General features: G+C 40.9%; 1 protein-coding gene across 1 annotated transcript in view; it reads left to right on the top strand.

Moving 5' to 3' along the window:
* PPP1R16B (protein phosphatase 1 regulatory subunit 16B) overlaps window positions 1–27,183 on the top strand; it is a 154,766-nt gene that overhangs the window by 24,662 nt on the left and 102,921 nt on the right. The window contains exon 2 of the mRNA XM_072631498.1: window positions 8,472–8,840. Within this exon, the coding sequence (XP_072487599.1) occupies window positions 8,537–8,840 (304 nt within the window). The 5' untranslated portion in view covers window positions 8,472–8,536. The remainder of the gene's footprint in view (window positions 1–8,471; window positions 8,841–27,183) is intronic.

Genomic DNA, 27,183 nt, shown 5'->3' with positions numbered 1-27,183 from the left:
TATCCTTTTACCTGACCATTGACCTAACTGAACATGCTGCATCCTTAGACTATACTTAGACTGAGTAGCCACCTAGGCCAGAACCTCAGGGTTGTAAGGGCTGGGATGTGGAGTGACCTGAAAATAGGAGTTCTGAAAGTCCTCAGGTGGTCATAAACTCAGAGTTGGAAGAGAATTTAGAGTATCTAGTTCAATCCCACTCTCTTCCCCTCTTTTTATAAGTAGAGAAATTGGAGCTTCAGAGACCTTAAGTGATTTGCCCACTATTATCAAGTTAATAAGTATCCGGGCTGGGAAAGCCAGGATCCAGTCCTCTTTCCACTATACCATGTTTCCAGATAGGTGGTGCACTCTTTTCATAGCACGGACCCGTCCTAGGCAGGAAGTGCCTGTAAAGGGCCATGTTTATAGTAGATACTCTCATTTCAAGGCCTGGAACTTTCTCAAGGGAAGGAACCAGATTTCCTCCTTTAGGTGGCAGTTCTGGATTCTGTTTTTTTTTACTCTTCCTAACAAATTCCCGCTATGGTTTTTAAAAGAATTCTATTTTATTTTTTCAATGACCTATTACCCCTATGACTTTTTAAAATTAATTAATTAATTTGTAGTTTTCAATGTTCACTTCCACAAGATTTTGAGTTCTAAATTTGCCCCCCGCTTCCTGCCCCAATATGGCATGCATTCTGATATAGATTCTAAATATACATTCAGATTAAGCATATTTTCATATGAGTCATGTTGTAAATAAGAATAAGAACCAATGGGAAGAACCATGAGAAAGAAGAAATAAAACAAACAAACAAAAAAGAAAACAAATAGTATTCTTAGATCTGCATTCAGACTCCATTGTTCTTTTTCTGGATGTGGATTGCATTTTCTATCTTGAGTCTTTTGGCGTCTCCTTAAATCCCTGCATTGCTGAGAAGAGCTAAGCCTATCAAAGTCAGTCATCACAGGGTGGTGTTACAATGTACAAAGTTCTCCTGGTTCTGCTCACTTCACTCAGCATCAGTTCATATAGGTCTTTATAGGTTTTTCTGAAGTCTGCCTGCTCATCATTTCATATGGAACAATAGTATTCCATTACATTCATATACTACAACTTGTTCAGCCATTCCCCAGTTGATGGACAGCACCTCAATTTCCAGTTCTTGGCCACCACAAAAAGAATTGCTATAAATATTTTTGTACATGTTGATCCTTTTCCCATTTTTATGATCTTTTTGGGATACAGATCTAGAAGTGGTATTGCTGGGTCAAAAGGTATGTACAGTTTTATAGCCCTTTGGGCATAGTTCCAAATTGCTCTCCAGAATGGTTGGATCAGTTCACAACTCCACCAACAATACATTGGTATTCCAATTTTCCCACATCTTCTCCAACATTTATCGTTTTCCTGTTTTGTCCCCCTATGCATTTCTAATCCCCTTTATGATTCCATTAATGGGAGAGTGGGAAGAGCACTGACTCCAAATTTGGAACCGAGTTCAAATTCTACTTTTAATGTCATCTTGGGCAAGTCACTCAACTTCCCAGGTCTCAGTGTCCTCATTTGTAAAAGGATGGAGTTGGACAAAATGTCCTTTGAAGGCCCTTTCAGCTCCAGAACTATGACTCTGTCATCTTTTTTGGGACGAGCCTTTGACCTTAGTCCACATCACCCTACCATAGCTCAGAGTCTTATCTTCACCTCCCTTCTCCATATTTACAGAATTAGGATCTACTGGGTTTGTCCCCTTTCTTTAGGTCTTGTCTCCTCTCTTGAGCAGGTGCCCAATCTCCCTGAGATGTAATAATGGCATTTTTAGAATATGTCTAAGATACTGGGCCACAAGGAGAAGACCGCTTTCTCTAGAACGGTCACCTGATTCTGAGCTAGGATCCCTAGAGAAGATGTAATCCTAGCATCTGTTTCTATCAAGGACAGCACTTACCTGTTGACTCAAGGCCTCTATTGTTACCTGTGGGCCCAGGCTGTCCCACATCTTCCATGAAATAGCATGCAGAGCAGAGCCTGAAACTGCTTCTAACTCCAGTATCAAAACTGGTCCCTGGTCACTAATGCCCTTGCTGTTGCTTTCAGACTTGACTGCTTGAACTTTTGAGACCTCTCAGATACTTTCTGGCTTCTTGATGTCTAGTTTGACTTCTGTTCTCCTCTCTATGAGAACTGCCTGACCTGGGTAGCCGTCACTTCTGAATCATCTACCTCACTGAGATACACATTTGCAGCATATATCTCCTAATCTGTGTCTGTCCTAAGGAACACAGGGGCGGGCCATGAGTGTAAGATACTTCATTCCAAGCCAGGGATGAGTTTTTTACATCAGACCTTCTCAAGCATTCCTCTATGAATGAACCTCGTAGAGCCTTGAACTAGTTCTCTTACAAGGTACAAGGTATATGATACAGTGCAGAGAATGTTGGATTTGGAGCAAGATCTGGTTTCAAACCCAGCATCCACCAGGGATAGATGGGAGTAGTGGGAAAGACAGGGAATCAGACTGTCATAGTGGTTGGTTGGTTGTTGTCCTTCGTTCTCAAAGAGGACCAAAATGATATTACCATGATAAAGTGAAATTTCAGTGTGTCTGACTGTGACTGATCAGACCAATATGAGCTTGGAATGCTCTACCACAGGTTGGACATAGATAATCCATGTGAATATTTGGAGTGGATACTCCAAATTTGCACATCCTATGTTTTCTTTGTGCTGTGTAAATTCTGCTTTGCTTATAGAGCACAGCACCTATTCTGATGTGGGCATGCCATGCTGAGTGGTCCTGTGCCAGTGTCTCCCATGTTGCACAATCAGATCCAAAGTTCTTGAGAGAAACCTTGACAGTGTCCTTGTATTGCTTCTTCTGACCACCATGTGATCCCCTGTGACTTCTTCATAAAATAGTCTTTTTGGCAAGTGTACATTTTGCATTTGATTGTCCGAATGTTCAATGTGGCCAGCCCATTGGAGTTGTTCTCTCTGAAGCGTAGTTTGAATGCTTGGCAATTCAGTTCAAGCAAGGACTTCAGTGTCTGGTACCTTATTCTGCCAGGTGATCCTAGAATCTTCCTAAGACAGTTCAAATGCAAATGATTCAGTTTCCTGGCATGTCCATGTTTCACAGGTGTACAACAATGAGGTCAACACAACAACTCTGCAGACCTTCAGTTTGGTAGTCAGTCCAATACCTCTTCTCTCCCAAACTTTCATAGTAAGAATGTGATGGAAGACACAGTTCCAGAGGAAGCCATGAAGGATTTGAGAATTTTTGGGAAAGACAGAGACACAGAGGATGAATGATATTGGGATGGACAGAGAAGAAAACGAAAGCCTGTGTTATTTCTGAGACCCAGGACCTCTGAAAAGAGGGAGAGGAGGGCTTAGACAGTGAAAGTGAGGGAGATATGGAGAGGACATACCAAGTACTGTCTGTGGCAGCAAATGGGAAGATGGAACAAACTGTCACTTCCACTGACCCTCATGTGACCTCATATCTGTGCCCCACAGACCCACTTCCGGAGAGTTTTGAGTGCCCATGATTAATGCCCTCAAGATATTACGGGGACCTTTTCATCTGTATCAGTGGGGAACAGGGAGTGGTGTTCTTTGTTTCAGATGAGATTTCTAGTCTCCACAGGCTTCTAGCCCTAGGACAAAAAATGGCTTGATAGTCCTTGGTTTTAAGACCTTCCTGGTTATGGAGCTAAGTCTCACCCCTATGTTGAATTTATTGTGTGGTAATGCTTGGGGTGTACTCCAGCTCATCTACCACCTTCAGCATTCATACAAAAGTAGGATTTAAAGCAGGAAGTGATTTTAGCAGCCACCTACCTCATCCCCCTCCCCCATTCTACAGTGGAGAGAACTGAGGGCTGGACACAGAGAATGATATGAGCCTGGTTACTGGCAGGGAGAAAGGACTATATCATTCTTATCCTTGTTAAAGGTGTTCAGTCATCTTCCCTTCTTTTCTGTGTAATCTGACTTCTGTAATCAGTTGTCTGAAGCTACTGAGGGGTATTTCTAGGAAGTAAAGTCACCAAGTATGAACTGTAATGGGGCTCTTTGTACTTCCCCCAAACTTCCCCTTTGTATATCTTTTGCGAAAAAGGTGAGAGGAAAAAAAAAAACCTTCCATCAGAAACAGGAAATTTTCTCGAAAAGCAGAAAAGCATACTAGTTGACCATTGTATAACACTTTAGGGATTGCAAAGAATTTAACATAAATTTTAAAAAGACGTAGCTAAGTGCGATAGTGGATAAAGCTCTGGAGCTAGAGTCAGGATGGCCTGAGTTCAGATTTTGTCTCAGATCCTTACTGGCTATGTGACAAGTCACTTAACCTTTCTGCCTCAATTTCCTCATCTGTAAAATTCCTCCCCAAGTTGTGTTGAGGATCAAATGAGATAATATTTGTAAAATGCTTTTCAAACTCTCAAGTGTTCCATAAATACCAATTATTTTTATTATCTCATTTGTACTTTGTAAAGAAGTCCTGATGGAGGAAATATTCTTATTAATTTATGTATATATAGGTATATATATATACACATATACATATAGGTATACAGCACTTTGCAAACTTTAAATCAGGGCAGCTGGCACAGTGGATAGAGTGCTGGCTTGGAGTCAGAAAGACCTGAATTCAAATCCAGCCTCAGACACTTACTTAGTTGTGTGACCATGGACAAGTCACTTCACCTTGTTTGCTGCAGTTTCTTCATCTGTAAAATGAGCTGGAGAAGGAAATGGCAAACCACTCCAGTGTCTACCCAGAAAAGTTGGTCATGAAAAGTTGGACAGGAGTAACAGCAACAAAACTTTAAATCGCCATATAAATGCTACTTGTTATTGTTAATTATCATCCCCATTTTGTCAATGAGGAAACTGAGATTCTGATCAGTTTAAATGACTTGCCAAGGACCACATAGACATAAAGTTATCTGAGCTTGGACTTAAAAGTGGTCTTCTTCACTCTACATTTTATCCACTATCCCACACTAAATCATGCAAAGAAAAGATCCCGAAAGGCCCAAAGCACAAGACCTATCAAGTCTTTCTCCTGCATGTTTTAGAGGTCTCAGGAGCTCACTGCTGCAGCCTCTAGGATTAAATTCCACTTTTTTTTGGCATTTAAACCCTTTCACAATCCGGCTCCAGCCTACCTTTCCAAGCTTATCGCAACTCCTTCATGACTCCTCTGTGTACACTTATTGGCCTCATTGTGGTTCCTCGTACAAGGCACTCTATTTCCCATCTTTGTGTCTTTGCCCAGATTGCTCCCTGTGCCTGGAATGCACTCCCTCCTCACCTTCACCTTGTAGAGACCTTTCCTTCAAGGTTCAGCTCAAGAGCATCCTCCTGTAGGACCCAGATCCTGATCCCTGCCTCCCACTTGCTCAGTACCTGATACTTAATAAATGTTTGTTGAATGAATGAATGATTGAGAAGTCATCTGTTCCCAGTGGTGGCTCCTCAGACCTGTGTGTGTTTCTGGGAAGATCCAAGACACGAGGCTAGGTACCAAGGAGATATGGAACAGCTGCTAATGCATGCCTTCACATGTCCTTGTCTCTACATACTATGATACTTCTGACAGATACTGGGCCTGTCACCAAGGAGAGGAAGTACTGGCTTCATGACAGTTGAGAGGAACAAGGCAGAGAAAGAGGAGAATCAGAGTTTTTAAACCACAAATTTCCAGATCTGACTTTGTTGCCTGATCACTGGGGGAAACAACATCTTGAGCTTTACTCTGACTGTTCCTTAATTAGACCAATGGGGTTTTCACACAGAGGAGGAAAATGTGTCTGTATTTTTTTTCTTTTTGAGTATTTGGAGGAAATTAGGCCATCTAACAAGAGACAGCTCACCACCCAAGTCTGGAAGCTCCAGAGACACTAATCAAAGTCAGAGAAAAAACGAACCTTCATCCCCTTTTGTTTTCTCTTTGGAAGTTGTATTTGCCACTTTATTTGAGAGTGTGTCTTAATCTCTCGTAAGCCCTCTTTCAGAATCTGATTTCATAAGCTAGGGTAGAGATACTATCTAGAGAGGAAAAGGAAGCCAGATTTGTACAATAAAATTCTCTGGGAGATTTTTCTTTGCTTCTGCCTTTTTTTTGTGGCTGGACATTCTGAGGCCTGTGGAAGGAAGACTTAGGTGTACACTCTAAGACCTGAGATCTGCTTCAAGCTCTACGACTTTATGAGCTCAGGCAAGGTACTGAGATCAAGTGCCATAGAAAGTCAAAATTGGAAGAGACCATAGAAGATACTTGATCTAGCCTCCATTTTTTTTTTTTTTTACAGAGAAGGAAAATGAGGCCTGGAGAGGTGAATTCACTTGCTGAACCAGTTAAATAGTAGATCCAGAATTCAAATCAGTCTTCCAACTTCAAGTTCAGTGTCCGGAGACTTAGGTGGATTTTATTTCAATTTTCTCATCTGTCAGATGGGTATAATAGTACCTGTGCTGCTTTCCTCACAGATCTGTCATGAGGATCTCATGATAGGAGGACTTTGGAAAATATGAGGTCCTGTATGGGCAAAAGAAATGATCATTGTCTCCCACACACTTTTCTGCCTGTGCACAACAGCAACAGTAATATGGATGGTTGAAATTTATATGGTGGTTTAAGGCATGCAAGGTACTTTATGTATATGAAAGATGTCCCACCATACTCCCACCACACTCTCAAGTGAAGCCTGAACCATATTAAAATGTAATTGGGACATATTTAACCAAAAAACTCAAAAATACGATAAAACATAGAAAATGTTAATATGTGGCTTTCTAAGTCATTATGCACCTTCAAGGTTCTTTTTGTGTCATCTAATGGCCCCATTTCTATTTGAATTTCACATGACTGACATATGTCACCTTCCTTGATCCTTACAACAAACCAATAAGGTTAACTAAACTATAATGATAACCTATTATTATCTCTATTTGACAAATGAAGACAGTGAAGCCCAGTGAAGTGACTTACCCAGTGTCATGGAACTGGTAATTCCCCAAGGTGACATTTGAACCCATATCTTCCTGTCTGAGTCCAGAATGTTACCCCCAGAGACACATGAAATCCCAGAGTGGAATGGGACTAGAAAATTCATATAATTCAACTGATCATCTCCCTTCTATAGCATCTCTTGACAGGTGGTCATTCAGCATCTTCTTGAATTCTTCCAGGTCTTGAGAGAACCCACTCATTCTCATTGAAAGGCAGCATAGTGTAGTGGACAGAGCACTGGACTTGGAGTTAGGAAGACCTGGGTTCCAATCCTACCTCAGATACTTATTAATTGTATGACCTTAGAAAGTCACTTTACCTGTGTGGGCCTCAGTTTCCTTATCTGTAAGATGAGAGGGTTTGAATTGATGGTTTTTAAGGTCCTTTTCTGCTCCAAGTTTATGATCTTATGATTGTTCCATTGTTTTCCAGCTCTAATTGTTAGAAAGTTCTTCATTATAGTAAGGTGGCACTTCTCTCCCTGTACCTTGCCCCCATTATTTCTAGTTCTGCCCTCAGAAGCCAGTAAGAAAATAACCTTTTCTCATGGTTGTAGGCCATGATCATGTCCACTGTTAGTCTTTTCTTCTCCAAGGTAAACGTTTCCAGTTCCTTCAAATTCCTAAAGACATGGTTTCCAGATGTCTCAAATCCTGGTATCTTCCTCTGGACTGACCTCAGTTTATTTTTGTTTCTCTTAAAGTAAGATGCCCAGAATCAGACACAGTATTATTCCATAAATAGTCTGCTCATGGCACGATCCATAGAAACCATGACTTCCAATAATCTGGGCATTCTACTTCTCTTAATGAAGCCTGAAATGAAATTAGCATTTATTTATTTGTTTGTTGATTTATTTTTAGCAGCCACATTATCTGGTTGGCTTTTTCTAAGACATCATTCAATTCAAATGTTGCTCTAGCACTGACTGTGCTAAGTGCTGGGGGTAAGATAAAGTAGCTAAAACAAGGTTCCTGCCCTCATGGAGTTTATAGCTGAAGTGGAGGAATAAATGATATATGCAGATAACTTGAATATATAGCTCATGCTTTGAAGAGGGAGTGGGGCAGTACTTGACTTCAGATCAACAACTGGGGTTTTCACCAGTCTTGAGAGTGAGAGGAAAGAAGATAGCTTAGGGGCAGAGGAGCTGGGGTCAAATCTTGGCTCTGATGCTTGCAATGTGATCTTGGTCCTCTCTGAGTGTCAGTTTCATCATCTGTAAAATGGGGTAAGAATATTTTACTACCTACTTCACAGGGTTGTAATGAATAAAGAGCTTCGGATACCTTAAAATGCTATTGAAATGTGAGTTGTTTCTAATTACAGAAGTTAAAGAAAAAACAGTCCTATCCAAGTTCCAAAGGGAAAGGCTGCTACCAGTGGAAGGAATTTGGGGATTGCTGGTTGACTTTGTTCTGATAATCCATGCCCATTTCTCCTTCTCCACCTCTGCAGGTTCCCACCATGTTGCAGAGGACCAACAGGAGGATCCCTTTCCCCCTGGCTCCTGGGATACCACCATGTTAGCCCTGCAGAGCCCAGGGGCCACGGAGCTTTGTTCTGTAGGAGGAGACATGATGGCCAACCATGTGGACCTCCTGACTGAGTTTCAGCTCCTGGAGAAGGTGCCCACCTTGGAGAGGCTGCGGGCGGCCCAGAAACGCCGAGCCCAGCAACTGAAGAAATGGGCCCAGTATGAGAAAGAGCTGCAGCACCGTAAGCGGAAACATGAAAAGAAGAGGAGCACTACCAATCGTAAGAAGGTGTCCTTCGAGGCCAGCGTGGCATTGCTTGAAGCTTCCTTAAGGAATGATGCTGAGGAAGGTAGGGCATGGCTACTGTCAGACCTCTTTTTGAGGAGGAAAGTGAGAGAGCTGGCATCTTTCTGTTTACCTTTATGGTCATGGTGAATTCATGAGGAGAGAAGGCTATCAGGTGTGCTCTCAGCTCCTTGGGTCAGGCTTTCCAGCCCAGCGAGCCATCTTGGATGGGCAATACCATCAAGCTAGGTTTTGGGGTAAGGCAGATGCTGTTTGACCTCGACTCTTCTGCATGAATCCAAATAGAAGAGACAGAGTGGTATGGTGGGTCAAGAGTCCTAGGTTTGATTCAAGAGTCAGGAGACCTAGATTTGACTCCAGCTTCTGGCATTTACTAATTGTGGGCTCCTAAGCAAGTCATTTAAACTCTTATGTCATGAATTTTTTCCTCTGAGAAAAAGGGAAACAAAAATCCTTTCAATTCTTGCCCTGGGGTTATGGAGAGAGAAACACTTAGTCAACCTTAAAGCCTTATAGGATGTGAGTAGTAGTTATTCTTTCAGTTTTCCTTTCTGGTCTGTTCTCCTTTTGGTTGCTAGGTGAGCGCTCTTCTGGACTGTCCTGAACTCTCTCGCCCATGTCTTGGGGGATGATTACCAGCATCTATGTATAGAGATATTAAACTTTTATTTTATTTTACTTTTCTTTTTTTCACTTAACAAGGATTTATTTTCTCTCCCTTCTTTCTCCCCTTTCCAACCGAAAAGAGAAACAGAATCCTTGTAACAAGTCTGTATAGTAACAGCAAAACAAGTTTGTGCATTGGCCATGTCTAAAAATGCATATCTCATTCTGTGTCTTGAGACCACCTCCTCCCTCTCTGGAGATAGATAGCATATTTCAACATTGGTCCTCTGGAATTATGGTTAGTCACTGCACCAGTTGAAGTTCTTAAGTTTTTCAGAATGGGCATAAGACATTCCTGGTGCAGACAAGAGCTGTTGGCTCTTACACTAGCTGTGCTATCTTTTAACCTCTTTGAACTTCAGTTTCCTTATCTGTGAAAAGGAGGTAACGCTTATTCTACCTACCACCCAGGACTGTTGACTTGGTTGTTGTAAAGGAAAACATTTATAAATTTGAAAGCTCTAAGAATGGTAACTGTTATTATTATTCTATGACTGCTATTAAAAGGAATATATCCATTGTGAATGGAAACTCCTATTTGTAGAACAGTAGCTTTCTTTTCCTCTTCTCATGTTACTTTGTATTGACTTATCTGTGTTTGTGTTACCTCCTCCATTAGAATGTAAACTCCTTGAAGGCTGGTACTGTTTCAGTTGCGTCTTTGTATCCCCATTCCTGAATCTTGTTGCTTACTAGCCACTGATCAGTTTGGGAATGACTAAGGGGTCCAAGTGACGTGTCTCATGTCCCAAGCAGGATGACTCCCCTGCCTCTCTCACAAGTGGTGATGTAATGCTCAGATCAGATGAGACTATATCCATGAAAGCCTTTTGAAAAATCATTTTTATGGCACTGTCCAAATGTAGGGTGGGAAAATTAAACCATCCCTTTAAGACCTGGAAAAAGTCAAGAGCAAACTACAAGTGTGAACTATATCCCTGTCAGGGCCCCTAGGATCCAGGGATGCAGATAAGACTTTAGGGGAACCAAGAAGTGATGAGGAAATCTCATCCTCTGTTCCAGGCCCTAGGTTTCCTGTTTGGGGTGCATGGGGCTATGTGCTTACGTGTGATTGGCTGGTATATTTAGGTAGTAGCCTGGAGGCGGCAGCCTGTGAGGCCTGGGGGAATGGAGGAAGCAGGGTGAAAGTGATGCCAATCTGGGCCATGTGGGTGGTTTTTGAATAGCTCTTCCTCTTTGGGCTCAGCTTTGGTCCCAGGCAAGATCAAATCAGCAAATCCATGGGTCAGTGTGTTTCCTTGCTCAAGCTATGTTGTTCAAGGGATTGGGGAAATGACACTCCTATGTTCAAGATGCTTGAGTTAAACACTCCTCCTGCCCCACTCCCATGCATGTGCTGAAAATATGATTTCTTTTTCCACCAGCCCCCCACCCCAACCCTTTCCTGAAAGTGTGTGTGTGTGTGTGTGTGTGTGTGTGTGTGTGTGTGTCCAACTGCGCTGATACATATGAAGTAGCCTCAAGGAGGCAGGGAGGGAGAGCCTGCTGAGTACCTATTCCCTCCCTCCCTTTCTTCCTCCCTCCCTCCCTTCCTCCCAGTTGCCTCAGTATGTGGTGAGAAGCTGTCCAATGCTCAGACTACAGTATCTCTAGTGTGAGGTTTCCCCCTGGGCTCTCCCCACTAGCCGGGAAGAAGGGAAACCACCCTCAGGGGCCTAATACAAATGACCTTTGTGGCTTTTGTTGTCAGCTGGGCTGGGCTTGGGCCACTCTAGAGCACTGTAGGGAAAAGGACTATGGATCCCTGGGTCTCCCCTTCCACCCCTGGTCTTGTCCCTGGAACATTAGCATTTGTAACGTGATAGTTTGTGAATCTCCAGCCCCAGTTAGTGAAACCGTTTCACTGTGGGCTGGTTATACCTTAGACCTCACTATCTCTGTAACTGTTTCATCTTTATGATTTTTAACTAGGAAAATCTCTCCTCATAATAATTTCCGGTTTTTCTGTCTCTTTCTCTTGCCTTATTTCTTCTAAACTTATTCTTTGTCCTCACTGAGACTTCCGGTACTTCTACCCCTACCTTTTATCCCAGATTAAATCTATAAAGAAATTAACTGTATTCCTTCCATGAATCACTTGCCTTCTTTGGCACAATGGATACAGCAAAGGACTTGGAGTCAGGAAGACCAGAGTTCAGATCTAATCTCAGACACTTATTAGCTATGTGACCAAGGGCAAGTCACTTAACCTCTGCCTCAATTTCCTCAGTGGTAAAATGGGAATGATAATAGTACCTACCTCTTAGGGTTGTTGTATGGATCAAATGAGATGTTATTTGTAAAGTGCTTAGCATAACTTAGTAAGTGCTTAATAAACATTTATTCCCTTTCCCTTTGTAGTCCTAGAACCTAGTAGAATATCTGATAAATAGTAGGTACTTATTACATGCTTTTTGATGAATAGATGTAACATCTCTCCTGTAAACATTCATCTGAGATGAAATTCACTCTCTTTACCTGACTACCTAAGGGCTCCATGAAACAAAGGCTATTAATTCTCATCCTCTGAGACCTTAGAGATCCTCCAGTTCAATTCACTTCCATTTTCAGTGAAGGAAATAAGACTCTAGAGATTAAGCAATTTGCCTAAATTACTCAAGAAGTAAAGGACAATTTGAGATTTGAACCCAAGCCCTCTGATTCTAGATTGAATGCTCTTTCCCCTTTACCATGCTGTCTTATCAACTGTTAAGCTCAGTCTGTTAATCAGTGTAAGACTGTTTGCGTCTGTGTACTCATATGTGCCTACCCTCTTACATAATGACATAATGCTAGAATCCAGGTTTGGAACAAGATGTGTTCTCCTTGGACTAGGTGCAGGACAGGGTGTATGAATGCCCTAGGAGCTATGAGCACAGTGCTACTGGCAGCTGGGTCTCTCCATTTCAAAGGCAGAGGGAAATGGGGAGATGAATTTGTTTTAGGGTCCTGAGGCATCCCCAAGAACCTTTTATGGCTTAATTAAGAACATTTGTAAATAACCTCTAAACTTTGTGCTGCAGCTGAAAATCTGAGCCAAGTCCTGGGGGAAGAAGAAAATTATTTGGATCTAGATCTGGCAATAGATTCAAGGCCAAAGATGCCCAGGCACTTGTGCTCAGGGAAACAGGCAATCTCATGAGCAATAATCTGGAGCCAGAGAGGGCCTGGCAAGCTAGGATTGGAGAGCCCCCCAAAACCAGTATATTAGGGACTTGGCACTCAGGATCAGCAGGGCCTCCTGAGCTAAAAGGCAGCAAGGGCTTAGAACCTTCCCTCTTAACCCTTTCCTCAGGAATACTGAGAAATCCTTTTCTCCCAAAATAGCAAGAGGGAAAAATATAGTAGTGTTAAATTAATGAACACATCAGTGGAATCTAGCTACACATGCAGTATTCCATACCTGTTGTCTTCTGTCTCGGCAAAGGAGAGAGGTACATCTTTTCGTCTCTTCTTTGGAGCCAAGCTTGGTCATTATACTTACTTGGCATTTGGTTCAAGTATTTTCTTCTTTTCATTTATGTTGTATTACATTGTGTATACTGTTTTTCTGGTTTTGCTTATGTACAAGGCCTTTGAGCATGCTTAGTTTGTCTAACATGGATCCCATTGCATCCCCTACCCTTACTTCACTCTGCATAGTTCATAAGTCTGTCCATGCCTCTCTGAATTCTTTTGCTTTCACTCTTTCTTAGGATGCAGTCATATCATATTCACATACCACAACGTGTTGGCAGTTCTGCAATCAGTGCATTGTCCCTATTTTCAAGGTGCAGAAAAATAAGGTCTAGAGAGAGGAGATAACTTGTTAATGGTCAAATTGCTAGTAAAAGTTAGAAAATTGTGCTTGAACCTTGATCTTCTGATTCTAGACTTAGGTAAGACTCTTTCCACCATGCCACGCCTGGGATATTATTTCTCTCTAAGTCTGGGAAGGCATCCCTGCAGCCAGAGTTTACCCTCCCACAGTTAGAACCCATTTCCACTTCATGTTTCTCCAATAAACACATGAAAATTAACTTTAAAAGGATTTTGGGGGGACATTTTAAAATTTTGTTGTGAGGACAGTGCTTAATTATCCAATAAAATGCTATAGAAGAAGGAGTTAATATGATGGGGGAAAATACAGGCTGACTATTCTATATAAAAGGGAACAATTATATATAATAGACTAGCAGGGCAGCCTGTGGGCTCTACCTAGGGCTATGAGCTATGACCTATTTGCTGAGTTCCCCATACAAATCTATTAATTTCCCTAGGTCTCCATTTCTTCATTTGGAAAATGAAAAGCACCCTGATTCACTTTATGGATAACAGAAAAGGATAGTGAGAAGGATGTGAATGTCAGACACAGCAGATGTAAAACCTATTAACCAATGGGGGTTTGAAAAGACACATATGAGTGATCAAGCTGGTTATTGGTCAAGCACTGGTTTCAGGTTTAAAAAAAAAACAACAATTTTTACAGCAAGTCTATTATGAGGAACATGTCGCGGTGAAGAAGTCAGTGGCCTGACCATAGGTCATTCCTTTTTGCTTTACACTGGTTTTCTCAAACTCTTCAGAATGTCAGATGCACCATTGGACCATGTGGACTAAACTTTACATCACCACAGCCACTAAAAACCAAGAAATACTTCTCTCTGCATGTGATTTTTATGTCTTCTTTCTTGAGTCATATAGCTAGAGTTTTCCACTGCAGACTTGGAAGCTCTGTTGCTGCCTCTCCCTCTCATCAGTAGTGGATTGTAGCTTCCATCAAAATCCATCCTTCATCCTGGCTTCCCTTTGAAAGATCCAGGCAAATTGCATGTGTTTATCACTTCTGTTCCTCTCTCAAAATGTACATGAACAGTTCCCCCCAGCAACTTTCCTTACAAGTGAATTGTTACAGACTCTTGTCCTTGATGTGACTTTATACCCATAAGGTTCTTTAATGGACCAAGTGGAAAATTTGAAATGAATTTTTCTTGCTGTAATAATATCAGCTAATATTTATATAGCTCTTTAAGGCTTTTAAGGTATATTACACAGAAGATCTCACTTGATCCTCACAACAGTCCTGTGAGGTAGGTATCATCCCCTTTTTACAGATGAAGAAACTGAGACAGAAAGTGGTTAAGTGATAGGCTCACATATGTTAAGTGACTTGCCCAGAGAAGACAGGTAATAAGTTTTTGAGGCAAGATTTATATTCACCTCTTTCTGACTCTGAGTCAGAAAATACACTGAGTCATTCTTTACCATCTAGCTGTCTGTTATGTTATGTAAGTCCAAATAGCTGTAAAGGTCACTCATTTGTATGACCACACATACAAAAAACCAAAAATCTAGCTCATGCAGTGGATTGAGTCCAGGGTCTAGAGTCAGGAAGATTCGAATTCAAATCTGGCCTCAAAAACTTATTAACTGTGTGACCTTGGGTAAGTCACTTAAGTCTCAGTTTCTTCATCTGTAAAAGGGGGATAATAATAGCACCTACTTCCAGTGTTGTTGTGAGAATAAAAACAAGTTAATAATTGTAAAACACTTAGCACAATGCCTGGTACATAGTAAACGTTGTATAAATGTTAGCTATTATTATTGTTATTATTTCTATTTACCATGGCTGCTGGTCTTGAAGGTCCCATTATTTCAGGGCCTCCAGTGTGGTACAATAGTCAGAGTGATGGACGTGCTGTATTCTACTCCTTTCTCTGCCAGTTAGTAGTTGTGTGATCGTGGGTAAGTCACTTTAACCTCTGAGCCTCATTTTTTAATTTCTAAAATGGGGAGAATAATATGGATCTCAAAAGGCCAGCGTGAGGTTCAAAGGAGATCACATTTGTCAGGTGCTTTGTAAACTTCAAGATAGTTAATACAGTAATAGTAATGGAGAGTCGTATGGGATGCAGGGATTGGCAGCTACGTGTGATGGCCCTATCTCTTCTTTGTATCCCTGCATTCCATTTGTAGGCACTGGAAAGTAGAGCATAGTTAATAGTTAATAGCAATAGGTAGAAGTTGTCTGTAGGATGTTTCTTTTTTAATCAGAAAAAAGTATATTCCAAGAGAGTTAGAAAAAAAATCAAACACTATTTCTGAAGAAGAAAGACAACTCAGATCTTTTAAATTACCAACTAATTACTCCTCTTTTGAAAATACACTAGAGTCACCAAGGAATAAGACTTTGAACTAAAGATTGCCAAAGAATGAGCCTGCTCAGGGCATCCTGTCCTCTCTCTTTTTCCATTTCTTTTTCTTTTTAAAGTTTAATTGATGGCTTTTGTTTTTACACCTTGGTTATTTCCACTTTCTGTGCTTTGCTCCCATCAAGAACCTTTCCTTGCAATGACTAAAAATACTTTTAAACAGTCAATTAATCTAACAGCTTCATCTGGCAGTGTGTACTGAATTCCATATCTGTAGTTTTCACTTTTTAATGAAAGAGTTATAGACCTAGAAGGGGCTTCATCTAGTTCAACCCCCTTCTCCATTTTACATATGGGTAAACTGAGGCTCACTCACTGAAGTGACTTGCCCAAGGTCACTGTCATAAGAGTAAGAGGCAAGATTTGAACCCAGGCCCTCTGATTCTAAAGGTAGCATCCTTTCCCTGGTACCATGCTGCCTTTAAGCAGGCTATTGGTTTCCTTATCATTTGTCTAAACTGTACGGATCATCAGAGTTTGCCTTTTTTTTTAAAAAAAAAGTTTTACTAATGGTTTACTTATGGTACTTATACTCATGTATATAGTTTACTGATTGTCATTATAGCTATAGCTATACATACATATGTAGATATGTATCTTTCCTAGTTCTGCTAACTTCATTCTCCATAACTTCATGAAAGTTTTCCTGTATGTCCCCAAATTCCTCATATTCCTTATTTGTTTTCAGCCATGAAGTACTACCCCATTATATTCTTATACCACAATATGCTTAGGCCTTTCCTAATTTATGAGCAACATGGATGTTTCCAGGTTTTTGCCACCTTAAGGAATTTTGCCCAAGGCATTCCATTTTCAACCATGCTTATTCCCTTTGGCAACAAATAGAAAATGAAAGGTACAAAATTCTCATCTATTTCACCTTCATTAATTCCAGGATGCTATTTGACTCAGTAGAATATAATGCCATTTTATTTATATTCAATGAGATTGGATTTATTTCCACTTGCACAGACATTTTGGGAAAAATAGACCTCAACCAGCCCATGATGTTATTTTTGCCATGTTCAGCAGCCCATGCTGTTTGGTACCATTCAGGAAAGAAGAGCAAGGGAGATGTAGCCCAAGACCATCACTGAAGTCAGAGTTCAAGAAACCCAGAGAGGTAGTGTGATCCAGTGGAAAGAGCACTGGACTTGGAAGCAAGAATCCTGGATTGAAATCTCCATTTTGCCACTAGTGCTGTGACCTGGGACAAATTGCCTCTTTTCCTAGAGCCTCAGTTTCTAAATGGGCCACAGTCTTGTGTACAGAGCTCTGGGTGGGTCTAAAGCTAAACATCAATAGTAAACACTTATTAAGCTCCTGCACATAGTAGGATGGTATGATCACAAATGACATAAGGGTCTGCAGTCCTCTAGCAAGTTAGCTCTCAGAGACCTCAAATTATAATCTAGGAGGCAGGTGAGCCTATCAGGAGGAGGTCCCAGCCAGAAAAATCAATACAAACAAAGTCCAAGGTAAAAGTCTACCTAATCAAAAGCCAGTAGAGATCCTCAGGAAGACCAAGAAAAGCCTAAACCAAGTCAGAGTCAAGATAATGGAGTCAGGTACACAGTGAATCTGAGGGCAAATTGGAGCTCAAATTGTAGGATCATAGGATTTAGAGCTGGAAGAGACAAACAGAGAGATACAACAGGCATTTATGGTGCTCACCACACTGAAGATAAGAGCTGGACCCTGCCCTCATGGAGCTCATAATCTACTTGTGGAAGGATAAGATGCATAGGTAACTGTTAGTCAGTGTTGCATGATAAGTGTAGACTGAGTGGTCTGTGAGGCTTTGGGGGAGGAAGGACAGTTGTTAACAACCTCTGGGAAGGCAATACCCTGAGAAGATTACAATTGAGTTAGGCTTTAATGGATTAGTAGCAATTCAGCATCTCCTTAGACATGATTAGATCCAAGCCGCTCAGTTTATAGATGAAAAAGGTGAGGTCTGGAGGAAGCCATGAGTCCAGAGTAAGAGAGCTGTACTAAGTGGAAGCACTAGAATTTGGACCCAATTTTCCCCACTCCATGTCTATTGTGGTCTTTGCTATATCTTGATAATGTCTTTTAAGTCATCATTTCTGGGTCAACTGATTTAGGTGCTCTGACACTTGGATAAATTCTTAGGGGCTAGTTAGATCTGAGAGAAAGAGGGAGGTTGAGAGAAAATGATTTAGGGAATCCAATCCCACCAGGGGAAATCCCTATTTTGTTTATCACTGATAGACATAGAACCTTCAGGGCCTTAGCCAGAGGGGTTTCTGTAAGAGAAGACAAATCCTTCTTCACCAAGGGTAAGTAACCTGTCCTCAAGTGCCACCCTTTGATTGAAGCCAAACTTCAAAGGACAAATCCCCTTAATAAAAGGATTTGTTTTGTAAAACTTGAACTCACTCAAAAGATGGCACCCAAGGAACTAGAAGGTCACATGTGGCCTCAAGGCCATAGATTCCTCAACCCTGTAGTCTCTTCACTTTCTGAGACTGGAACTTCTGACTGCCCATATAAATGGGAGTGTTGCCAGGGAGGCTGAAAGGAAGTGGAGGTGGAACTAAAGAGGAAGTGCTGGTTCCATAGTATTGTGGTTATCTCCTCTTCTTTTCATGTCTTTAGGGCAGGTAGGTGGCAAAATGGCTGGAAAGTCAAATGACCTGAAGTCAGGAAGACTCATCTTCCTGAATTCAAGTCTGGCCTTAGACACAAGCTGTGTGACCCTGGGCAAGTCACTTAACCCTGTTTGTCTCAGTTTCCTCATCTGTAAAATGAACTAAGGAAGGAAATGGCAAGAAAGTATCTGTCAAGAAAACCCCGAATGGGATCACAGAGTTGGAAATGACCCAACAACAACTAAATTAAAGCCATAGGCTCTTCTCCAAAGCCCCCCATATCCTTTTCCTTAGGAAATTGTCTACTCTGTGCTCTAGGTTATAGGGTCACCAGCTGACTGCAGTTGGCCTCTAGTGGATTAGGTGTGTTTGCTGATGAGATTATACTGTCTCCCCAGGCCACAGAAACCATTTGCTTTGCTTGTGCTATTTTAATATAAAACTCAGTTTGTCAATTACAGGAGCTCTTTAAACCGGCTCCTAATTAGCTTCTATAAATTACTCTCACTAACCTTCCTACATTAATGTAATCTACTCCCTTGCCATTCAAACATTTAGGAGGTTTCTCAGTCTCCCCCTGACCTACTCCTACCCTCAGGCTCTTCCCTGCCAAATTTCTAGGATCTTGTGGTCAAGGTCACTGTGATGTCCTGAACATTAAATCCTTCTTTCATATTTTGGTTATTGCATTCTCATTGGGCCCTCTGCTTGCTCCAGTTTTCCTATTGATCTGTGATCTCATCATCATAGACTCTCTCTCTCCCACCAGCAGTGTACAGCTCTAGATTCCAATCCTACTTATCCTTTTCATCCTGTGTGAATCATGTCCATCCGTGTCCTTCCCTGAACCTTCCATGGAAGCCAATGCACTGGAGGTCTTCCTCTGGATCTTTGAACCTTTCATGGCTACCAGGCATAAGCATTATCTGTCCCATCTGTTACCTCTTGCTCCTGCTACATGACTGACCAATTACTTTTTTTCCCACCACTCATGTGCTTAATCATGTATTCTATGTCCCTTCTTCTGTGATGAGCTATGGCCTATTACTCACATTTTATCCTGAAAAATTCTATTCCATTGACAAGCTGGGGAGAGGTCTTCTTTCAAAGGAATCAAATCCAGTAGAATCAGGCTTAGTTTGTTTGAGAATAAAGTACCTTTCCAGAAAGCAACATTTAAGTTCTCCATGAAAAGTTGTAAATGGCCTGGTTCCCTCAGTGGTAGTGAGAAATATTCCTGTTTTCCAGTTCGGTGCCTGGTGCCAAGATGGTACCAGTGCCAGCTGCTGATAACTGAGCCAAGCTGAAACTAGTAGTCCCTGTACTGGCTGTGACTTTCCATCCTTTTGGCAAGTAGGGTAAACCTGGGGGTGAAAAGGGAGGGTTTTAATTGAGCTCATTAATATTTTTCCCTTCTTATTCTTGCTAGTTTCATGGAATAGGCTCCCCAGTTTTCCTGGTAGAAATATTGCTTTATAAAGAAGCTTACATGGAGGTGAGATAGTTTAAGGAATATTTCCCAAACATCTCCTGATTGGGGATGCTTAGAAAATATTAAGCCACAATAATAATGCAAGGCTTCTTGAATAGAAGATGTACATCATATTAATTCAATAAGCATTTATATTAAGTATCTGCTATGGACAGAGCACTGTGTTCAATACCAGGGAAAGACTCAAAGTTTAGTCCCTGCCCTTATGGAGCTTACAGTCCAGTAGGATGGTGTAGTAGGATGGTGTATCATTAAGGCAATATTCACAGCACTGAGGGTAACTGAATATGCCGGCGTAGTTCTGAATTGCAAAGTATAACAGATTGTCCCTATAGAAAGCAGAAGAAAAACATTTATTCAGACACCAGAAAGCCAAATCCCAACACCAGAAAGCCAAATCCATCATAGTAGCCAAGAAGTCAATACACATTAGCACTGACATTCCCAAACCTTCCCCCCTCCTCCTTCTGCGGCCTTCCCAAAAACAAACACTCATAAGACTGGCTGTTGGCTGCCTGTGTCCTCCCTCTCCTCTGCCCTACCTGCTCTCACTATCTTTCTCCTACTTCTGTTCCATCCTTCCTGTTCTACCTGTTCAGCAAGCTCCTCCTATCACATGTGACTTAGGCTTCTATGTGATTTAAGCAGGTCACATGGGCCACTTAAAGAATGGGAAAGATCTTCCCATTTAAATTACCATTCCAGATGGTAAACCACCAGTACAGATACAATATACAGTGGTGGTATGATGAAAATTGAGTTGGATTTGGGATTAGAGGATGTGGAGCTGACTCCTGCTTCTGCCACTTACTACCTGTGTGACTTCATGCCTCAGTTTCCTCATCTCTGTCATGAAAGTTTTGGATAAGATGACATGTAAGGATCCCCTTCCAAGCACACTAGGTTGTTTCTGTATTTCCAGTGCCTAGTGAGTGGACTCAGCTCGAATCCCCTTTTATATAAAAAGCCTCTCCCTGCCTTCATTGTTAGTTTCTTCTCTTTGAAGTTAACTCTCATTTACCCTATATTTTACATAGTTACTTCCATGATGTCCCTCTCATTAGGGTGTGAGCTTCTTGAGAGCAGGAACCATGCTGCTGCCTTTCATTGTATCCCCAGCATTACAAAATGTTTGGTGACTGGTATAGTACCTGACACATAGTATTTGCTTAAGACTACTTGATTTTTGGTCTGAAAGGGGAAATCAGAGGGATCAGAGCTTAGTACAGTGCCTGGCACACACACTAGCTATTTAATAAATGTTAAGTTAATAATAAATGTTAGATAAAAATTGTAACTTATTTTATTGACTCAGAGAAGACTTCACATAGGAAGCTGCATTTAACTTTATGCCATACTTTGAAGAAATAACATTTATAGAACACATTTGTTCTTGAAATAAGCAGTTGGACAGAGGCATCTTGGTGTAATGGATGGAGAACCAGCCTGGGAATCAGAATGATGTGGGTTTAAGTCTCCCCTCTGACAAATGCTTTCTCTGTAACCCTGGGCAAGTCACTTAACATCTCAGTCTTCCAAGAAAGTCCCTAAATTATATACTAAGTGCTGATCTTTATTGGTAGAGAGAATTTCTTCACCAGGCAGTTCCCTTAACTAAGGAAATCACAGGTCTAGGGGAAAAAAATTACTATATTTAAGTGGGGTCATTGACTTTTGGGAAAGTCTTTGTGGTGAAAGATTTTTTCACCCTGTAAAAGTAGCTTAATGAGGTTAAGTTCATTTTAAGCACTAATTTTCTGGGAAAAGTGGAAGTTTAGAAGTATGCTGAAGCACTAGCATTTCTTCTGTTGCTTAAAAGATTTATCACCTTCATCTCTACCCTTACCCCACCATCTCCAAACAATATAAACCCCATAGATTTATAAAACTCATTTTTGAGTAAGAGTATTCTGACAATAACTATAGCTGTATGGCACAATGGAAACTGCTGCATTTGGAATAGCAGGTCCTGAGTTCAAATTCAGATCCTACCTCTTACCTGGGTAACCTAGGGCAAGACATGTCACTTCTCTACTTCAAGTTACTCATTTGTAAAATGAAGGGCTTGTACCTCTGAGGGGCTTTTCCAGCTTTTTACTTATGGTCAATGCATTTACACTTATCTGAGACCTTTTAGATTCCAAAGCACTTTGGTCATAAAGGCACCATGAGAGAAGCATCATTGCCACATTACAGCTGAGGAAACTGAGACTCAGATAACAGGAGAGACTTAGCCCAGGTCATCTGGTAATAAATATTGGAGCTCGGGCTTCAACCAGGTCTTCTGATGCCAAAATGAGTTCTCTCTTCACTTGACCACAACTGTCTTTTTTCAGTGTCTTCTAAACAAAGGGCCCAAGTAATGAACTTATATATTTTTTTAACAGTTACTATGTCCCATGTGCTATTCCGGGGTGAATATTACAGAGCCCAAACCAATATAAAGTGAGTTCCTTAACAATTGGACAAAGCTGATTTTTTTCCCTTGCTTATAATTATATTTACTTTTTTAAAAATGTGTTTAATTAGCATTAAAATGGGCTGGATCTGGAATTGGAGCACCTGGACTCGCCCAGTCCTGGCTCTGCTATTTACTTGTTTATAACTTCAGGAAAGTCATTTAACTTATCTAAAGTCCCTTCCTATGTAAGTGTAAAAATGTGGGCTTCAATGGCTACTTATCAATAATTGATTCTGCAATATCCCTGATTCCTGTGATTGTACAGTTGTGTATGTACATATACATAACTCCCATCTCTTTAGTGCTTTAAGATGTTGAAAAGCACTTGCACAACAGTGACCTTACAAAGTTGAGAGTAATATTATTATCATACCCATTTTGAAGATGGGAAAACTGAATGTGTATGTACATACACATACATCTTTCTCTTATTTCTGCATCTATCTATCTATCTATCTATCTATCTATCTATCTATCTATCTATCTATACATATACACACATATATTTGGGGAAGGCACCTGCCTTCTAGGGTTGTAAGGATTGAATGAGATAACATACACACACATATACACATGTATACGTGTGTGTGTGTGTGTGTGTGTATAGATTTTCTGGTGAGGAAACTGAGACAAACAGGATTAAGTGACTTACTTAAGGTCTCCAGTCATTTCACTTATCTCTGACACTTCATGACCCATTTGGGGTTTTCTTGGTAGAGGTACTGGAATGGGTTTTTGCCATTTCCTTCTCCTGCTCATTTTACAGATGAGGAAACTGAGGCAAATAGGGATAAGTGACTTACCCAGGATCACATAGCTAGTAAGTTTCTGAAGCCAGATTTGAACCCAGGAACATGAGTCTTCCTGACTTCAGGACCAGTGCTATGCTACTTTGTTATCCTGTTGTTTTAGCCATGATCCCATTTTGGATTTCCTTGGGGTTTGTCATTTCCTTCTCCACATCATTTTACAAGTGAGGAAACTGAGGCAAACAGGGTTAAATGACTTATCCAGGGTCACACTGCTAGTAAGTGTCTAAGGCCAGAATTGAACTCAGGAAAATGAATCTTCCGGATTCCAGGCCCAGTGCTGTAGCCACTGCACCATCTAGTTGCCTCTGTGTGTGTGTGTGTGTGTGTGTATGTATATAAACACACACATATATGTATATACACACATACATACATGTTCTTTATCACAGTGTAAGGAACTCAGTGAGAGTCTTCTTACATCAACGAAGACCAATGACTTCTCTGCAGTTTATAATCTTGGTAATTTTAGAGAACTGCCCAGAGCACTGGGAGGTGAGGCGATTTGCCTGTGATCACACAGACATTATATCAGGTGAGACTGGAGCAGAGGGCTTTCTCAGCTGAGGCCAGCACTTATAAAGTACTTTCAGGTTTGCAAAGCACTGTATGTGTTGTCTCATTTTGATTTCACCACAGCCGTAGGAGGTCAGTGCTATTATTATTCCCATTTTACAGATGAGCAATCTGGGGCTGCCCGAGAGGTTAACAATTTGCCCTGATCCCAGGCCCAGTGTTCTATCCACAGTGATACCTAGTCACCTCAGACTAGACCATGTTGCCTCTCAGATCAATAGACAGATACAGAGATAGTTGATAGATAAATGATTTATGCACATATAGTTGTATCCCTCATCTATGATAAAATATAGTTATATATTTTAAAATATATATTTTTTTACCTAGTTGTAGGTAGTGACACAGCTGCCTTTTAAGGGGGTATTGAAACTGTTTCTGATTCAAGACAGCAAGAAAATCGGGCTCCACTTGCATCAGTGGGAATCCATGGTCTAATGTACAGTGTGTAATCATATCCAGCTGTAGCCAGTGCCCCTGGGACTTGCTGTCAGGGCCTTGATATTTATATGGATCCTCCAGAAGTGGGAAAAGAGGGTGAGGTTGGGGTCAGATTCCAGAAGGGTTGACTTGGCTCCTTGGGGACAGATCAATTGGCTCTCACTTTACTGCTGCCTGCAGATCATTCCCCAGGGAGTTCAGTTCTTCCAGTCAGACGCTGGCTTTCTCCTCTTTGGGAACAACTCTGACCTTCCAAGTGCTGGTGTTGTGAAGCTAAGCTGGGATGTTCCTTACCTGGAGGTCTTTTTTTACCCCTTCTGCCTCATCTGTGCTGAATTGCTGCCCCCTCCCCTTTTGGGAGAGGCACATGTCATCATAGAGATAAATGTGGAAGGAGTCTCAGAGCCCTGTCCAATCCAGCCTCCTTGTTTTATACCTGAGAACTCTGAAGCCTAGGGAGGTAAAGGGACTGGCCCAAAGTTGCCTAGGTAGTCAGAATCAGGGGTAGGATTTGAAGTCCAGAGGCTGCTAGTTTTACTCTGTTGTGCCACCTGAATTCAGAGGCTGAGTGAAGGGAGCTATGACAAAAATCTATAAAAGAAAGGGCAAAATGGATGGTCTTGTTCAACAAATTCTAGAAATTATTGTGAAGGGACCACCCAGGAAAGAAATGAATAATAATAACCACTCATTGGCTTTTCTGGTCACTTTACTTTTCAAATTTATATATATTTCTCTGTTTATGTGCTATATATTCCTGGTAGAGTGTAATATTCTTGAGGGCAAGGACTATGTCTTATTTTGTCTTTGTATCTCTAATGCCTTTCAAGGAATCTGGAATATAGTTAGTACCAATAAATACTTGTTTGGTTGAATTCTAGAGCACTCTGAAGATTACAAAATACTTTACTCATAATATCCCTTTTCACAGAAGAGGAAACAGGGAGCAGCAAAGTGGTTTATCTGTGTTCATGTTGGCAGAAAAGTTTTGGGAAAAAAATGAAAAAACAGGGTCTTCTGATTCCCAGGTCTGGGGCTTCTTCCATAATCATCATGCTACCTAGCTTTAGGATAAAGAAGTCTTACTTTACATTTTCAATTGGCTTCCAGTTGCCCATAGAACAAAACCCAAGCTTTTCTGCTTGATATTTTATGCCTTCCACAGTCTGGCTCCAACTGGTCTTTCTGAGTTTCTCTTATTAACATCCCTTCATATACTTTCTGCTCCAGCCAGATGTGTCTCTTATCTCAGCACACCTATTCTTAGAGAGGGAGAGTTGAAAGACTCCTGGAGTTGGATTCAGAATACTTGAGTTCCTATTCTAGCTCTGCTGAGGGACCTCTTTGAGAATATGGCTTATTTTTTGTCTTTGCAGGCACAGCACTTAGCACATAGTAGATACTTAAATACTAGGTGACTGACTGTATGACTTTGGGTGTAGTCACTCTGGGCTGAGAGAATGAGGTTGACAATTTGTGCAACTCTGCCTCTCAAATCCAATTCACAATCAAGTCAAGACATTACCCATGATATCATTGGTCCTCTTTGAAAAAGGACAAACAACGGAGAGAAGGAATAGCATGGATTAGGTCAGGGACCAGAAAAGCAACACCAAGAGCCAGAGAGGACCTTCACCTGTTTTTATTAGACCTATTTATTAGACCTATTTTAAAACTGAAAAATGTAAAGCAAAAACTGGTACAAAAATTGACTGCTGGCTTCTGGCCCATGGGGTCCTAGTTTGCCTCTGGCCAGAGTTTGCTGTTCCCTGAATTAAGTGATCTCTAAGCTTCGGTCCAGCCATGATATCCTTTGACCTCTTTATTTTTGCCTGTGATTTTGACAGGCTTGGAATGCTCACTCAATTCTGCTTATAGACTATGGAAATCCTATTTGTTCCTCAAGGACCAACTTAATCCCACCTTCTCTTTCAGGAAGCCTTCTGTGATGACCCCTGCTTCCCACTCATCTGAGCTCCTATAGCACTTAATAATCACAGACATTTAATACCATTTGAAAATTCATAAAGAACTTTACCTATATTAACTTATTTGAGTTTTATTACAATCCTATCAAATACATGCTTTCTGTTCTGTCATTTTTTTCATTCATGTCCTATTCTTTGTGATCTCATTTGAAGTTTTCTTGGCAAAGATATCAGAGTGGTTCGCTCTTTCCTTCTCCAGTTTATTTTACAGATGAGGAAACTGAGGCAAATAGGGTGAAGTAATTTGTCCAGGGTCACATAGCTAGTAACTATCTGAGGTCATATTTGAGCTTAGGTCTTCCTTACTCCAGACCCAGTGCTCTATCCACTGTACCACCTAATTGCCCTAAAAATCTTCATTTTACACATGAGGTAACTAAGGCTCAGAGAGGTTAAGTGTTTTGCCTCTAGTCACACAGCTACTGAGTATCAGATGTAGGATTTAAACCCAGACTAACCTGACTAAAGGTCCAGTATTCTGTCTACTACACCGTACTGTCTCACTTAACTATTTACATCTTTTATTTAGCCCTCGTCACGAAGAGCCTTGTTTTATTAGCTATACAGGATGTTCCAAAAGTCTCCGTGCAGTTTTAAGCTATTAAAACAGAAAACTATTGTGCAATTTTAGTAACTTGAAACTGTACAAAGCCTTTTGGAATACCCTCTGTTATCTTCTGTGAGTCTCAGTACATCAATTAGACCCAGTGCCCACCCCCAGAGTTCCTGTCTACATTGTTTTAAATATAGGGTGAAACTTTTCCCAGATCTAGCTTGTATTGAACTTTAGTGTGACTTACAATTGTACCTTTAGTTATTTTTAAGCTTTGTCAGGAAGATAAAAAATTCAATGGTAATGAAAAAGAATCTTTGTTTTGAATTAAAGTAATAGGGAGAAAACACCTTTATAAGTGTGTGAGAGTATGCGTATATATATATTTCTACATGGTGATTTTGTGTATATTCTGTAATGTATGCTCACATATTTTCTTTTCAAAGAACTCTCCTCAAGGGGATGTGTCTTATATTTAGTAATGGTCTATAGCTGGAACAATACATTACTATATTGTCTCCCTTACAGGGTCTAGCGGTGTTCTAGACATGGGGATTTAAAAAAAAAAGCCTATTGTTTGATCCCACACTGGAC

This window comes from Notamacropus eugenii, chromosome 1, assembly GCF_028372415.1.
Source record: "Notamacropus eugenii isolate mMacEug1 chromosome 1, mMacEug1.pri_v2, whole genome shotgun sequence".
NCBI lineage: Eukaryota > Metazoa > Chordata > Mammalia > Diprotodontia > Macropodidae > Notamacropus > Notamacropus eugenii.
Note: the sequence above shows the minus strand (reverse complement) of the source record. Positions and strands in the feature narration are given on the sequence as shown.